This window comes from Neopsephotus bourkii, unplaced genomic scaffold, assembly GCF_033783945.1.
Source record: "Neopsephotus bourkii isolate Nb327-2 ecotype Australia unplaced genomic scaffold, CSIRO-AGI_Nbou_v1 NB_659, whole genome shotgun sequence".
NCBI lineage: Eukaryota > Metazoa > Chordata > Aves > Psittaciformes > Psittacidae > Neopsephotus > Neopsephotus bourkii.
This window is the reverse complement of record NW_026901158.1, coordinates 1,102,480-1,118,767: the sequence shown is the minus strand read 5'-3', so window position 1 is coordinate 1,118,767 and position 16,288 is coordinate 1,102,480. Positions and strand designations below refer to the sequence as shown.

At 59.6% G+C, this 16,288-nt stretch overlaps 1 protein-coding gene across 3 annotated transcripts; it reads left to right on the top strand.

Annotated features, from left to right (window-relative positions):
* The first annotated feature begins 944 nt into the window (after window positions 1–944).
* EGFL7 (EGF like domain multiple 7) lies at window positions 945–15,590 on the top strand. 3 transcript variants are annotated; one of them, XM_061352401.1, is made up of 8 exons: window positions 946–1,113; window positions 5,141–5,209; window positions 11,426–11,545; window positions 11,650–11,762; window positions 12,597–12,692; window positions 13,880–14,044; window positions 14,980–15,044; window positions 15,324–15,590. In XM_061352401.1, the coding sequence occupies exons 1-8, from the start codon at window positions 980–982 to the stop codon at window positions 15,573–15,575; spliced, it is 1,014 nt and encodes a 337-aa protein (XP_061208385.1). In that variant the 5' UTR covers window positions 946–979; the 3' UTR covers window positions 15,576–15,590. The 3 variants fall into 3 exon arrangements, with proteins under 3 accessions (XP_061208386.1, XP_061208385.1, XP_061208387.1); XM_061352402.1 differs by lacking the exon at window positions 12,597–12,692 and having other exon boundaries at window positions 945–1,113; XM_061352403.1 differs by lacking the exons at window positions 946–1,113; window positions 5,141–5,209 and adding an exon at window positions 9,825–9,916.
* The last annotated feature ends 698 nt before the right edge of the window (window positions 15,591–16,288 follow it).

The window sequence follows — 16,288 nt, the reverse complement described above, 5'->3', positions numbered from 1 at the left end:
TGTCAGCCTGAGGACATGGGTTAGTGCTGGTCTTGGCAGTGCTGGGAAATGGCTGCACTTGATCCTAAAGGTCTTTTCCAACTTAGATGATTCCATGATTCTGTGATTGCATCCTCTGAGAGAACAGAGAATTAATTGTGGGCGCCGCAGCCCTCCTGTTCCAAAATGTCCCCTTTCCTAGCATGGTTGGATCAAAGTTTCACGTTCCCATTCAGAAGTGTACCATTCCCCCTCTGGCCAACCAGAACCAAGGGCACACATGCACATGTATTAACTCTGGAATCACCACCAGCTTTGCAGCAGAACAGCCTTCAAAATCAGGGCACTGGGGCAGTTGTCTCCCCATCTCCCTGCTGCCCAGTGCTGGGTGATGTCCTGCCACCTCTGCTCGGTGATGTTCTGCAGGTTTAGTGGCCCAAACTTCATGTTCCTTGTTCTTTCCCAATGCAGGGACAGAGATGGGGGTGAGAAGCCACCCAGCAAGCTGTGGGTGTGACCCAAACTTCAGGGGGTCACAAATACCCCAGATCTGGTGCCTAACATCAACACGGCCCCTCTTGAGAAGATACCTGCAGCCCTACCATGCTTGGCCCTGGCACACTGGGGGTCCCCAATGGCCCCCATCCACCCCTTGATATGGAAGGAGAAGCCCCTGGGGTGGGGCTGTGGAATGTGCCCCATGGCAGTGGGGCAGGCGGGCAGGGGGCCTGCAGGGAGATGTCCCCATGTCCCAGGGCCACGCGGCTGCCTCCTCTCCATGCCGTGGCCGTCCCCATGGGCACGGTGCGGGGGAGCCGCCCCGCGGCCCCTCTCCCCCTCCGGCCGTGTTTGTTCTCCTCGCGGCGCCCGTTATCAGAGCACAACACACACAGGAAGTCCTGTCTGGGATTGTCCATCCCCGGCCTGATTTATACAGGAAGAAAAGCATAAAAAGCCGCCCTTTCCCACCTCGGCAGCCACCTCCTGCCTGTGCGGGGCCATGGCACGAAGCGGCTGCTCAGGCCCGCCGGACCGGGGGCAGCCGGGCAGGGATAGGCGCCGGGAGGCACCGGGAAGCGCAGCGCTGGCAGCGGGGCTCATCCCGGCACCGCGGGCGATGGCGGCGCCCCGCAGGTACCCAGCGAGCTGCGGCCATCACCGCAGCGGGGACGGGGTGGATGGGATGGGATGGGGTGGGATGGGAAGGGATGGGGGCAGTGGGAGGGTGTCCTCTAGGGCTCTGGGTGGGATTTTGCCCCTGCTCAGGCAGATACAACTTTAGGAGCACACAGCACTGGCAAAGGGCTGCTGAAGCAAAAGGGGTTTTCAAGCATCCTTCAGCTGAGGCTGTGTGAGCCGCGCACGTGCTGAGCCGAGGAGCGTCTCCAGGGGTGGTTTGCTCACAGCAGAGCCCAACCTGCGGCACTGTTGGGTCTAATTCAGGCCCCTGGCACTCAGGCTGCTTTCCAGGGGTGGACAACCTGGAGGGTCGATTTCACCTCTGTGCATGTAGAGGAAAGCAGCAAACACTTGCAGAATACCTGTGAGATAGCTGGAAATCCTGAGCAAATCCCTTTTCTTTCCATAACTCATTCTCTTTTTCCATCTGTCTGCTCTCTGAACATCTCTGGTGCAACACCACGTTCTTCATCCTCCTGCCTGCACTCCCCTGCCTGTGCTCTCCCCTCCGCACAGCAGGACCCCAAGCCGCGATGCTGCTGATTTCAGGTTGCTCTGCAACAGAGCTCAGCTCCTGGATGCGGGCAGGATGCGGGCAGGATGCGGTGCTGCGGGCAGGGACCATCCCTGCCGTCACATAGACCTGTGCTCACCCTGGCTAACGGCCAAGCTCAGAGCGTGCAGGTGCGTGCCAGGAGTTGGGCAAAGCCTCTCAGGTTTACAGCCATGGCGCTGGGTGTTTGCCTGCTCTCTGCTTTCAGCTGCCTGTGGGTCCTGCCCTCCTGGTCTGTGTCACTGCACAGTGCAGGCAGGAGGATTTCAGTCCAGGATCTGGGGTTTTGAGGGATAAAAGGCTGGCCATGGGTAGCAGCAGCTGGGATGCCCAGGCACTGTCAGGCTGCACAGAGTAGGACACAGCGGTGTATGGCTCTCGGTAGAAATAACCCAGCCTAATTCCCAGGGTCTAACATCCACCGAATCAATTCCCTGGGCAGAGAATCAAACATAAGAAATAACACGGCTTTGTCAGTGGTAAAAGTGATTTATGAACAGATTGGGAAGCTCTGACACCGCCTGGGAAGCTGGGAGAGACAGATGCCCCCATGCAGTGGCTGGACCCTGCTCTGGGTAACAGCAGCAATCACAGAGCCTGCCCTGGCACGTTCTGAGTGCTGTTCCCTGTGACCCAGCATCCATTCTGCCCATGGAGTCAGTCCCCTCCGTGCTGTGAGGCCACCAGCTCAGCACAGGCTTCCCGAGAGGTAAGGAAGAGAAATGGAATCCGGGCCGCAGGCTCGCCTGAGCCCTTTCCCAGGCTCTGCTGCTGCAGATGGGGCTGCTCAGGGGAGACAGATTTACAGACTGCAGCAAATGGGAGCACACGACCCCGACTCGGGCCCAGCGGCAGCAGAAGGGAGGAACGCAGGGGGAGGTTGAGCTTTTAACTAAGGAAAGGGTCTCTGCAGCAGGAGAGGGAGTCACAAGTGTTGTTTCACTCTGTCCTCGCTTGGGTTCCTCTCCTGGCCATAGCCAGGGAGGTGGCTGCAGAGCAGCTCCAGTTAGTGCAGGTTCCAGGAGCTTTCTCCTGATAGAGAAGGAAAATCAGAGCAAAACCCAGCCCTGTGTGGAACGCTCTCCTGAGCTGCTCGCTGCGATGGCTGCGCTGAAGGGATGGAGCCGTGCATGCAGCCCACTGCAATCCCCACCACGCTCCTCAGGGAGGGACACAGGGAGCAGCAGTGGGGACCGTTCCCTGGGACTAACACCACTTTTGCCAGGGAGATTTCACAGAAAGCACCAAAATTCAGTTTATTCCTGGGTGGGATGAATCATTTCCCAGCTTTCACTCCCAGCCATCGCTGCCTCCTCTACATGCAGATAAGAACTCATCTGTGTGCACAGGAGGGAGAATAAACGTGGCTACAGGACATTGCCCTGTTCACACATTCCGTGTTGCACAGCTGCAGCTCTGTGTCTCCGTGTCTCTAAGTCATGATGTCCCCAAGACACTTAATGCTTGCAAAGTTCTTACTCAGGCAAAAAGAGTCCCTTTGTGGGAATCGAATCTCGGTCACAATATGCATATCTCTGGGCAAGTGGTGACGACAGAGCGAGCCCTATGGGCCAAGTACTCCTCTTGGTTTGACCTGCTTTGATCCCACTGCATCAATGGGCTCCTCTAGATTTCCACTGAGATGACTGGTCTGCAGCTGACGCAACCCAGAACAATATGGGGCATAATGGAGTAGTGGGAGGTCATTTTCCTCATGGAGCTCTGCAGAGCGGGCTGCTCCAAAGCCTACGCTTAAGCATCAAGTTTACAAAGAGCCTTATGAAGAGCAGGAGTTTGTCCTAGCCCAGGAAAAGCCGTTCCCCCTCTCTTCAGAAGCACCACAGATTCCTATTGCTTTAGCAAGTGCTTCCAGCTCTGTGCAAGCCTCCTGCGGAGGCCAGCGAGAGCCCATTGTACACAGCAGGGATGGGGGCAGCCGTGGCTGGGAGCAGCGGCACAGCTTTGCATCTGTATGTGTGTCACTCTTCTGTCTGTCCCCATCCGTCTGTCTCCATGTGCCACCGCTGCAGACACGGCCCCAGCTTGGGGAAGCGCTCGTGTGCTCGGGCACGTCCCGTTTGCTGCCATGGGCTGTGAGCTCTCCTCCCTGAAGAGAGGGCTCCTGAGGCGGGACCTGAGCGCTCATCTCCCATTAATTCTCCTCTGTTAATCATTCCTTTCTCATGCCTACAGAACCAGAGCAAAGTTGAGTTCCAGCCCCCCATGGGCTCTAGGGAATGGGGAGGTGGGTGAAACCCTCACCCAGAGCCAGCCCCGTGCTTTGGCCAGCTCACACTGGTGGCAAAAGCAGTGGGACACAAGGAGCTTTTGAGCTTGCTAAATCAAAGAGGGAGGATGGGCAGAAATATTTCCCTCTTGGCTTGGAGACAAGCATTAATATGAGATACCGTGGGAGCACGCTGCTGGTGTGCAAGGGGGAGCGCTGCAGGAAGCAGGGGAAGGCTCCAGCCCAGCCAGGACTTCGCATTCAGACACTGGCTGGCAGGAGCCAAAGCCTGTGACTGACAGCGCTGTCAGACACTCATCACACCGGTACTGACAGAGCCAACAGGCCTGAGCCTGCCCCCTGCACTGCTGCAACCCCTCTGCTTCCAGGGGAGCTGTGTCCTGTGGGACCTCCTCCCACCACCATGAATATTAGCATATAGGACACTGAACCCTCCTTAAGAGAGGAGGAGTAAATGCTCTTTTAACAGGCTATATGCCGTCCTTAAGCAGCTGGCACGGGCACTTGCTTGAGCAAAGGCTTCACCCAGTAAATGGAACTGAAAAGCAAACATTTAGTGATTAAAGTACTTGCAGAATGTGCAGATGCTGCAGGGCACTTGGGAACGATTGCCTGATGGCTGAGGAGGCTCTCATGGGGACCTCAAAGGCGATGTGCTTAGGCCTGTGATGGGTGTCAGTGTCCTGCAAGGAGCTGAAAGATGAGCGCATGAGGGTGCTGGGTGTCAGTGAATCCATCCCCTTCTCACCATTGAACTGACACTCGTGCAAGGGAACTTGTATACACCCAGGACAGTGCCAGCAGGAATGGGGCATCCTGTTTCCTTGGGCTCCTGGAAAATCCCAGCCTTGGTGTAACCTCCATTGCAAGCTCGTGCGAGCGAGGGGAGGATGCTCCTATACACCCGCTGTGCATCCTGCCCTGTGCAGCAGGGAAGGGACGGGCATCCCCGGGCCCTACCACCAGCACCACGGTGCCTCTGCATGCACCAGTGAGCGTTCGTGGAGTGGGCTCAGTGCCAAACACAAGTACCCTGTGGCCATGATCCTGCTTTCGTCCTCCACCCCACCCCACAAGGACATTGGGGAGCATCCAGGGAACCCCTCATTGTGGGCAGGGGTTGGTCACTGATCTCTGCCTGCATGAGCAGGGGAGTGTAACAGCATTTTCTGTTCTCACAGCAAGAAACCAAGATGTTCCGTAAGGAAAGGACCCGTGCCCAGGACAAATGATGGAGCACGGCGGATAAGGTGAGTGCCTTGGCTGTGAGATCTAATCCTGTGCTTTCAGTGGGTCAAAGCTTTCCATTGGTTTCCAAGTGCACTTTGCAGTTATTAGGCGAGTTGAGCATCATCCCCCCGTACAGCACAGAACACAATCACACTCTGTGCAATGAGGTAATTACCAACCTCTCAAGGCTCTCGGGAAAAGGTGCCTGGGCTTTGTGCTCGTGAGATTGAGCTGAAAACACTCCCCAGAGGTGGGCTGGATCCAGAGAGGGAGCAATCCCGCTTGTGCCCTCTGAGATGCTGTGGGACGTGGAGCTGCACTTCCACCCGCACCAGAAGCCTTTCCTGTGCTGCTGGGGATCCCATCTCCATGTGCTGCTGGAGCTCCACCTTCCCCAGCACACCCCAGAGCTGATCCCGCTCCCTTCCCCAGGGAAGCAGTTTATGCTCTGTGTACACGGGTCCATCCAGGACCCCACAGCACATCGAGCACCCATCAGCTTCCCTGGAGGGTGCAGCTCCAGCTCAATCAACAGCCTCATCGTATCCATGAGGAAATAGGAGGGACGGGCCACATCTCAGTTGCTCTTTTGGAGCCATTATTGTGTAACCGGTAAATATTTCCTTTACGTGCCTACATGCTTTCAAAATGTAATTGCAAAGCTTAATGGGAACAAATATTCCCCTGGGCTGTATCTTGCCATTCATCTGCTCAGCAGCCCCCTGCCATCCCCGAGGCTGGGTCTGTGCATGGGCAGGCGCCTGAGCCACTTGCAGAAACAATAACCCTCGGGCTCCCATTTCCCAGCGCAAACTGCAGACAAAACAAGTGGCAGCTTGGCACAGCCCGAGCTGCACAGTTTGCTTTGATAAATAACGCCCAAGGAATCCTTTCAGCATCCTTGGGGGCTTGCTGGGAACCAGCCTCCCCGTCCTGGTGCTTCATCGCCTGCTCCCGGAGGACTTTGCTGGTGTAATGAGCTCAGGGGGATTAACGGGGCACAGGGGGCTGTGTGTGGACCAGGGCGGTGTTAGGTCTCTAACCTAGGGAAGGGTGATGCCTCCTCTTGGAATTATCTGTCCCCCTTGGGGTGCAGAAGCAGCTATAGGGGTTTTTAGCAAAGAGAAATGAATTCACTCTGGCCACTGGTGAGGGACCACTTCCCCCTGGGCCAGGGGCTGTGCTGGCATCTCCCTCTCTTGCCATTAATCCCCAGCCCACCCAAGCGAGCTGCTCTGGGGGGGAGGAACCTCGGTGTCCCCACAGTGTGGGGCAGGCAGAGGCTGTGGGGCTCAGCCTGCTCTAAGGACACCGCAGGTGAGGCTCCGGATCAGTGCAGGGACCGGGATCGCCCATAAACCCCGTTTCCACCGGGCTCCGCTCCGCAGCGGCAGCACACGGGGCACAGCACCAGGATGTCCCCACCAGTGCCAGGCTCCCCCGGGGGATCCCGCTTTGTCCCTGCATGTTCCCCCCCTCCCCAAGGACCAAGCTTCCCGGGGGTCCCCGGGGCCGGGTCCCCCGCCGGGGGCAGGTGGCGGCTGTCGGGGCCGGCGGGGCGGGGGCAGGCGGAGGCTCCCCGGGCCCCGGCGCTTCCCCCCGGCTGGAGGCTCCGTTTTCCTCCCGCCTGAGCTCATTGGGCCGGGGCGGAGGGACCGGCTCGGGCCGGGGGAGGAAACGCGCGGGGGCCGCGGCGCGGCGGCGACTCCGGCTCTGGTACCGGTACCGGTGAGTCCCGGCGGCCGCATCCTCGGCGGGGAGGGACGGGACGGGACTGGCGCGGGGCGGCGTTTGGCGGAGCGGGACCGGGACCGGGACTCGCTGCGGCAGCGCGGGAGGGGAGGGGTGGCTGCGGCGGGGCTGCGGGAAGAGCCCGGCGGGGGGGGGGGTGGTGGCAGCGCCCGGAGACCGAGCTCGGGCCGGGGGGAGCAGCCCCGAGACGGGGCCGCGGTATCCGGGGTAACCCCATCCCTGCATCCACCCCCGGGCACCCGCGTCCTGCACTCTCCACCCCCCGGCGTACCCTGATCCCTGCAGCCCCCCCCGGGGTACCCTGATCCCTGCAGCCCCCCCCCGGGGTACCCTGATCCCTGCAGCCCCCCCAGGGTACCCGTGTCCTGCGCCCCGCTGCAGCGTCCCCGTCCTCGCTCCATCCTGCCCCCGCATCCCAGCCAGCACAGAGAGCTGCGGGAGGCGTGCAGCAGGGAAAATCCCTCTCCAGGAGGGTTTGGCTCCCAGGGCAGGTCCCCACGCAGTTGGTTTCACCTGCAGAACCAGGCTGGGAGGCTTGGAAAGGTGCAGCTGTGGCGTTCCCATAGGGATGATTCCATCCTCCTGAGGGACTGGGCTCTCTTGCTCCACTCTGCAGGCAGACCCTGACTCCTGCTGCTGCATCAGCTGGGGTTTAGCCTTGGTTTCATGGGCAGAGCTGGACAAACCCACTCTCTGGGCTGGATTTTCCCGTGCTTGCTGTGGCAAGAGCAGGCTTGGGAGAGTTATGGGAATGTTTCTGGCTGTGAGGGACTCCGGACTCACGGGGGGAGCGCCCCTGAAACAGCAGAAGCTCAGATGCACCCACACTGCTTCACTTGCACGGGGCTTCAGCTCTTCATTCGAGAGACTTAGAAAGGCAGTGACAAAACGACAAAACCCTCTCTTACTTTTATCCTTCTTGAGCATGAAAAGCTTTTCCTTTTGTGCTTTGAAAGAGGAGGATTAGAATAGGGGTGGCAAGAGGCTGGAGCCTCCCCAGCCGCTTTAAAGAGGCTGATTTTCATCAGCTCGTTACAAATCAAGTGGAGAGGATCAGACTTTCCGCTTTTGGAACAAGTTCTGCTATGAGGCAGCCCTCGCCGTGGGACCTGGAGGGATGCTCTGACCGCTTCAGGGAAACAACAAACTCTGTTTTAGGCTGGGGATGTGGGGCTGTGAGGGACAGCCCTGGGAGCAGAGGCTGAGCGAGCGGTGAGGAGCACACCGGTGCCCTGGGGTCTCTTGGGGAAGACTGGGGAGAAAGGAGCTTTCTCCACCGTGTTCCCTGCAGGTCAGCCAAGGTTTGATCTCCCGATGGAGGGGGTACCATAGATCAGCCACTACAGACTGAATTTATTGCTGTGTTTGGAGGGGAATGGAGGCTTTGGATCACCAAAATCCTGCTCACAGCCTCAGAGCTGGGCTTGAGGTTAAGATGGTTACTGTGGGTCTGGGCATCAGCAGTTCCCTGCTGGGCTGTGCTCCATGGGAATAGCTCACAGGGCTGTAGGATGGGGTGGGGATGTGGTTGAGCCTCCTGTCCTGGAGCCAGAGCCTCGGCTTCTGCAGTGCTGCTGAATTCAGGGTGTGGATAAGGGGGCCCAATGGTGTTTTCCAGCAAACCAGTGGAGCTGCTGTGACACGAAGCCTGTTGCTCAGGCAGGCAGAGCCGTGTGCTCCCCTCAGGGATGGAGCAGGGAGAGGAGGGGCAGCTCAGGCAGTGTCCCCCTTGCTCAGCACCATCATCATGGACACGTGCTCAAAGCATGTGGTGTTAGGGGGCAGGCAGGCTGCTTTCTCTCCATGCCTCAGTTTCTCCACCTGCATGAAGGAAAAGGTGATTCTGAGCACCCTGGAGAAGGGCTTTGGGAACTTCTGGGTCAGCGGGTTTGGGAAGGTTATCCCTAACAACATGCTTTGGAGATAGGAATTGTCCAGATGAGTTTGGGAATGAGCCTGCAGCTCTCCAGTCTAATCCCCCTCATATCATCGAGGGATTTCATACAGCTTATGTGCAGCTCTCTGCATTTCCAGTTGCAGAGGATGCGTCTTGTGTGGCCTCCCTGTAAAGCTGCTCCTTCCTCAAGGGTTAATCAGAAAGATTGATTCTGTCTTTAACTGGGGTATATTTAAGGTGGGTTCTTCCGTTCTTCCTCCTGTAGCTGCTGCCATCCGGAGGCCAAGTGGTTTGTTTAAGTTAGATACTGTTTAAATTGGGTATTGTTTAAACTGGGTACTGTTTAAATTGGATATTGTCTGGGACCTTCTTCAGCCTTGTTTCGTGTGTCCTCTGCTAGAGAATCAAAGCCTCTCTATGTGTGACTCCCTCAGTACTGGCTCTGCAGACAGCACATTCGCCCCTCACAGCACTTTTCTTTGGCCAGAGCTTGTATTTTAAAGAGAAGATCAGATTTCAGCGTTATGTGGTGGGAAAATGCAGCTCTACAATGCTCTATGGATTAAGAAATTAAGGGCCATTGTTTTGCCCTCACTGCCTGGAGTTGGCAGCGTGGTTTATGTGGCACAGGTCCCCTCCCTGCCACCCGACAAGCAGCAGTGTGGCCTCTGGTGCTGTGAGAGCATCCCCTGTGTGCTGAGCCTGGTGTGCCCAAGGGTGAAGCACCGCCATGGCTTAAACGCGTGGGGCAAAGCGGGTTTGTCCTGGGGGAGCACTGGGGTTCAACTCAGCAATGGCCCTGTGCTTGGGCACATGACACCAGCTTCTGCCCCAGCCCTCCTGTGTCCGCCCAGCGCCACCCCTCTGACCCCGAGGCTCCCGTCGGATGTCCCCAGTGGGACGGATGCTGCGCGCTCACCTTGCTCTTGTCTCCCCGCAGGGATCCCCGCTGAAGGATGCGGTAGGAGCCAGCGCTTCCCCCGGAGCCGGCCTGGGACATGCCCCGCGGCGCCTGCCTCCTCCTCGGACTCCTGCTGGCCCTCGGCGTGAGCGGCGCGGCCGGGCTGGCCCGGGCAGGGTAAGCCCCACGCTGCCGGCGCCTCCCGTGTGTGCCCATCTCCGTGTCCTCGGGGACTGGAGCCCCGCTGAGCCCGCGGCAGCTCCGGCCTGGAGTGGGGCTGGGAGAGGGCTCTGAGGTTCCTCCCGGGGCAGCCGCGGCTCCGCAGCCCCTCTCTCCTTGTCTGCTTTGTGCTGGAGGGGAAAAGCCTCTCAGAGGAAATGCTCTGACTCTGGCTGCTCGCAGCAGGCACAGACGCTAGGGTTCATCAGGCCCCGAGCTGCCCATGAGCTGTTATTGCCTCTTTCAAGCACATCTTGCACAAATACCCCTGCAATCTCGTTGTCACACCAGTCGCCTTGCAAACAGACCATCAGAGGAGGATGCAGCATCCAAGCCATCAGAGGAGGATGCAGCATCCAAGCCATCAGAGGAGGATGCAGCATCCAAGCCATCAGAGGAGGATGCAGCATCCAAGCCATCAGAGGAGGATGCAGCATCCCAGCTCTCAGGGGATGCCCGGTCCAGGCACAGAAAGCCCCCGTGGGTTGTTGCTGACTGTGGTCCATGGTTCTGGGAGCCTGGTGCTGGCAGCTCCGGTGATTCCCCTTCGTGGGCCAGTTCAGTGCTCTGGATCCCAGCACAGTCTGCGCAGGCCCAGCTCCATTCCCACCGAGTCAGAAGGAGCCCAGAGCTTGGTTTCATCCCAGGCCAAAAGGAGCAGGAGCTCAACACCCACCCCAGACAGAGCTCATTGTCTGCAGAGCTTGGGTTTGCACTGAAACCCTCTCCTCGTGTTAAACCTTTTCCATTCTGGTGGTGGCTGAAGCACAGCCTGAGCTGGAGCTTTATCCTCCATCTGCAAACAAACAATTGCCATTTAAAACCTGCATCTTCTACAGCATCAACAGCGAGGCTGAGGGGAGCTTCTGGAGTTAATAGAAGCCATCTGATGGCCATGCTAATTCCCAGGCTTTTATTTCAGTCTCTAATTGGGCTGGGAGGCTGGGGTGAGCTCATCAGGGCTGAGTTGTTGGGGCTGGAAAATGCTGGAAAACAGGGATCTATAACCGAGACCCCTTTGGCTGTGAACCTGGGGGCAGTTTTGGGCAGATCACCGTTACCTCAGGGAGGCTGCAGGGAGACTTCCCCCTGGCCTCCACTTTTCCTCGTTGGGCCTGACCCTCCCTGTGAAATCTTCACCTCCTGGTGAGCACATTTGTGGAATGCAGAAGTCTCAGAAAGGAAAAGCCCTCCCCTGAAGTGAGTGATTTCAGGGGCAGGGAGGCGATGGATGGAAGAACTGCTCTGGGTAAATCCCCCCTAGGTCCCGGCTCCAGCGGCTCCCCTGGGATGGGTCCGAGGGGAGGAAGAGCCTGAGCATCCCCAAGGGTTGAAGCTTGAGGTCCCCTCCCTGTCCCTGGGGGATTGGGCCCTGCCATGCCCATGGTGCTCAGAGGGGAGGGGATGCTGTGAGCGCAGGAGGGGTGCGCTGGGCCCAGCAGGGCCTGACCCATCCGCTCTGCTCAGCCGCAGGGTCTGTGCCACGGGGCCGCGGAGCCGCGCCGTTGCCTCCAGCGAGTCCCATGTGCAGCCCGTGTACCAGCCCTACCTCACCACCTGCCAGGGCCACCTCTGCAGCACGTACAGGTGAGGATGCTGCCCGCACCACGGACCCCATCCTGCCTCGGTCCATGGGCTCCCATGGGAATGGGTGCCTGGGGGAGATGCTCAGCCCCATCCTTGCCTTGCAGGACCATCTACAGGGTTGCCTACCGGCAGGTGTACAGAGAGCTACCCCAGCCCGTGGCCTCGTGCTGTCCCGGCTGGAGCAGGGCTGATGGACACCCACTCAGCTGCAATAGAGGTAAGATGCTGCTGTGCCACCCTGGGGCCTGTGCTCATCCTTACCCCAGGCCCCATGGACCAGGCAGCTCATGGCCCTGGATGCAGCCCTCACCCCGTTACCAGCACTGCCCCGCAGGCAGAGCCTCCCTGTAGGGAAGCATTTACATTTCTGGCATCACAACCAGGTGCTGTTCAATGTCTGATTAACTCCCAGCCTTCCCCTGCTGCCTCGCAGGCAGTTTTCCTTTGGGATCACTTATTACCTTTCTAGTTACCAGAGGATAAATAAAATGAGTAAGTCCTTTCAATAGAAATCAGCAGTAATGGAACAGAAATGCTTTCAGGAGGCACAAAACAGATGCAGAACGCACCAGCAGATAGTCCATCCCCAGCCCATGCCCATCAGCCATCCTCCCTCCTGCTGTGCTGCCTGCAGGGGCTTTGGCCCCTCTCCAGGCTCCATCCCAAGGTCCTGTTCATTCTGTTCTGTTTATTCTGCTCTGCTCCGGAGCCAGGCTGAGAGAGCTGGGCTGGGGCAGCCTGGAGAAGAGAAGGCTCCTGAAGGGGAGACCTGAGAGCAGCTCCAGTGCCTAAAGGGGCTGCAGGAAACCTGGAGAGGGGCTTGGGACAAGGGCCTGTAGGGACAGGCCAAGGGGAATGGCTTGAACCTGCCCGAGGGGAGACTGAGCTGAGCTCTTAGGCAGAAGCTCTTCCCTGTGAGGGTGCTGAGGCGCTGGCACAGGGTGCCCAGAGAAGCTGTGGCTGCCCCATCCCTGGCAGTGCTCAAGGCCAGGTTGGACACAGGGGCTGGTGGGCGCTGTCAGTGATGCTGTGGTTGTTTTCTGTCCCTCAGCTCTGTGCTCGGGGCCCTGCCAGCACGGTGGCACCTGCGCCCTGCCCAACAGATGCCTCTGCCCCCCCGGCTGGACCGGACGAGCCTGCCAGACAGGTACGGACTGGGCTGGGCTGGGCTGGGGGCACCAGGGTGGCCGCGGGGCTCCAGAGCTCCTCAGCCCCCAGCCCTTGGTGCGGGACAGGGACCAGCACGTGCCTGGTGCTCAGAGCACAGTGGAACCAGGGAGCTGCCCTCCGCACACCACATCCTGTCCTGGGCAGTGGTGCCGGGTGCTCTGGACAGGAAAGGATGGGAAGCTGAGCCCCCAGGGGAGCTCCCAGCCCTCCTGTGTCCCCCCGGCACCCAGCGCTGCTCTGTGCGGGGTCAGTGCAAGCACAGGCTCTGCCGTGGTTCTGCAGGGCAGCCCTCGCATTGCGGGGAGGCTGAGATCGAGTGTTTGTCACGATCCATCTCCCAGCCTTTGTAACCTCTCACTTCAGTGCAGAGACCAAACCCGTGAACTGAAAACCCCCCGGGAGGGAGGGGAAGGGAGGCTGATGGGCGGCAGGCACCCAGCTCCAGAGCACCCCTGCTCCCCGCCAGCAGACAGGGAAAGGGGCAGCGCGGTGCGAACTGCACCACGGCCTCCCTAAGGCAGAGCAGGGGCGGGTGGCATCGACCCCGCTGGGCTGAGCTCTGCGCTGACAGCCCCGGCTCCAGCGCAGGGGGGGGAGCGATTCCCCAGTGCCTAAAACAGCTTCTCCGGGCGTGGGAAGCGGCTCCGCTCCTCTGGCGCTGTGGGAACAGCTTCAGGAACTGCCCCGTGCAAGGAGCGGTGATGGGCTCTGTGTGCACAGCTCCAGGAGCGGTGATGGGCTCTGTGTGCACAGCTCCAGGAGCGGTGATGGGCTCTGTGTGCACAGCTCCAGGAGCGGTGATGGGCTCTGTGTGCACAGCAGCTGGAGCCAAAACCCCATCCGTAAATCTGGATGGGAGCCGAGCGCTGCCAGTGCAGGGCTGGGACCTCGGGTACAGCTCCTTGGTTGGGCTCTTTTGAGGCCAGAGGACAGGGTCCCACTGGGATTAGTGCAGGTTTACCCCAGCCTGGGGCAGGGGCAAAGGCTGCCCCCGGTGCTGGGGGGGGTCTTGTGCTCAGACCCTACAGTGCTGAGAGCACCCAGAGCTGCACCCAGCACCAGCACCAGCTCAGTCCGGTCCCACTGCGTACCCAGCCCTGTGCATGGCTGAGCCATGGCACCCCTCGCACCCAGCAGCACCCTGAGCTGCACCTCTGGTTTCAGACGTGGATGAATGCGCCGGGCAGAGCCATGGGTGCAGCCAGCTCTGCCTCAACACAGCCGGGAGCTTCCAGTGCGCCTGCCGGGACGGCTTCAGCCTCGCTGCCGACCGCAGGAGCTGCCAGCCCCTGGTGCCGGCGCCGGAGCCAGGAGCCTTCAGCCACGCAGGTAACGTCCCCCTTCATTGGGAGCTGGGGTTAGCAGCCAGCACCCCAGGGCGGCTGGAGCAGGAGAGGGGATGGCGGCCAGAGCCCCTCAGCTTTATTCTTGGTGACCTCTGCCACCCACCCAACCTCCCTGCACACCCATCCAGCCTCTGCCTCTCTGCACGGCTGAGGGAGCCTGGCCGTGGTGGCCCGGATGTGGCCGTTCCTTCATCACCATCACCATCACCATCACCATCACCATCACCATCACCATCATCATCACCATCACCATCATCATCATCATCACCATCATCATCACCATCACCATCACCATCACCATCACCATCATCATCACCATCACCATCACCATCATCATCATCACCATCATCATCATCATTATCGTCACCATCCCTCCCGCAGGGTGCCTGCAGCGCGAGGAGCAGCGGCGCCGCTGGTCACGGCCCATTATTACTTTTGGTACGCGCTGTGACACTTCAAACTCGTACCGTGAGTAATAATGCGCCGGGGCCAGCCCAGGCAGCGCACGCCGGGAGAGCAGGGCACGACTGCACGGGTACCACGAGCCGCCCGCCCGCATCCCCTGCCCAGGGGCAGACCCTGGTGCTCACCGCTCTGACACGGGCACGGGGGGCCGGGCTTCACCACGTCCCGTCCCATAAGCATCACCCCATTGCCTGGAAACTTCCTGCTCTGTTGCAGGTACCCAGCAGCAAGCAGAGGCTTGTGCCTGGGAGCAGCAGGCCTGGATCAGTGCTTGGAGCAGGCGTTGGATCCAAATGATGCTCCAGGGACTGATGCCAGGGGCTCATTATGGGGGGGAGTGGAAGGCACCAGATCCTGGCCTGAGCCCTGCAGCACGCTCTCTGCCCAGCACCTTCCCCTTCACTGCAGGCAATGGGCATTCACTCACTGAGTTTCTCCTGGTCCCTTCCTCAGGTCCCCCCAGTGAAGTGAAGGAAGAAGTGGAAGAGCTGAGGAGCAGAGTGGAAGCACTGGAGCAGGTAAAACCTGCAGCACAAACCCTCCCTGCCGCATCCTCCCCACCCCAGAGCAGCTCGAGGCCGCACTCATCCTGCTCCCTCCTGTGCTGCTGCAGCCGGGGTTTCCTCCATCCTGGCTGTATTTATAACTTCCCCCTGGGCTCAGATGCTGCAGGATCCCCCCTGGGCTCCAGGGGTTCCAGCCCCACAGCCCTTTGAACACAACCGAAGCCCCTGAGTGGGTCAGTGTGGGTGCTGCACCCCACGGGGACACGCTCAGGGCTCCCCTTGTCCCTGCAGAAGCTGGAGTTGGTGCTGGCCCCCTTCCACAACCTCATGCCCTCCGTGCCCGAGGACGTCGGCGCAGACCCCATCAGCCGCTTGTCCCACTCCCTGCAGCAGCTGGACAGGATCGAGTCCCTGAGCGAGCAGATCTCCTTCCTTGAGGAGCGCCTGGAGACCTGTGAGTGCCTGGAGCATCTCCCTGCTCCCACCCTGGCCCCGGGGAGCAGATGTGGGCCAGCGCCATCAGGAACACATGTGCCACCTTAATCCCTGTCTCCCTAAACTCAGCAGCCTGTAATTAACAGCAGATGAACACAAGCAGCCCATTAGCTCCATTGCAGAGCTGGTTCTGTGCCTGCACCATCTGACTGCCCCCAGAGCAGGCAGCAGCCCCAAGGCTGGCACATGGGAACGCACCTCTGGGGCAGAGGCAGTGATTGCATCCTGCATGGGGTGGCCATCCCCTTCCTGTGCTGCTCTAACTCAGCCCTTAGGAGAGGAGCCCCAGCCCCCCAGGTCCATCAGGAAGGGGCAGGGAGCGCAGATGGAGGCAGATTTACGAGCCTGGGAAGGTTCAGATGTTTCCCTTTGAAGCCCATGGAGCAGGGAGGGTCCCCAGGTCGCAGCCTCTGACGATGACCCTGGTGAGAGCTGTTATGGGTGAAGGGGCTGAGGACAGGGGTCCTGCCCATCCCCGCTTGGCCCCGAGGTGTGTGCAGAGCTCCCTGCAGCTTTGCTCTGGCCACTGTTTCAACAGGCAGCTCCTTGCAGCTCCTCTGCACATTCACTGCAGTCAAACAAGCCCAGAAACCAGGCCCCGTGCTCCAAAGACTTGAGGGGAACCTGAGGGCAGAGCCGTCCCAGGTCACTGCCTGCGGTAATGCCTTAGCTAGAAAAGCCTTCAAAGAACCTGTTTGAAGAGCAAGTGGCAGCAAACAGCCACTTAACAACCACCGCAGCAAGGGGCAAGCATCGGAACC

Bases quoted from the DNA above. Each gene is read 5' to 3' on its own strand.
- EGFL7 (XM_061352401.1), top strand. From the start codon at position 980: ATGGCACGAAGCGGCTGCTCAGGCCCGCCGGACCGGGGGCAGCCGGGC. The intron at 5,210-11,425 runs GTGAGTGCCTTG...CGCTCTGCTCAG, and splicing joins GATGGAGCACGGCGGATAAG to CCGCAGGGTCTGTGCCACGG. The intron at 11,546-11,649 runs GTGAGGATGCTG...CTTGCCTTGCAG, and splicing joins CACCTCTGCAGCACGTACAG to GACCATCTACAGGGTTGCCT.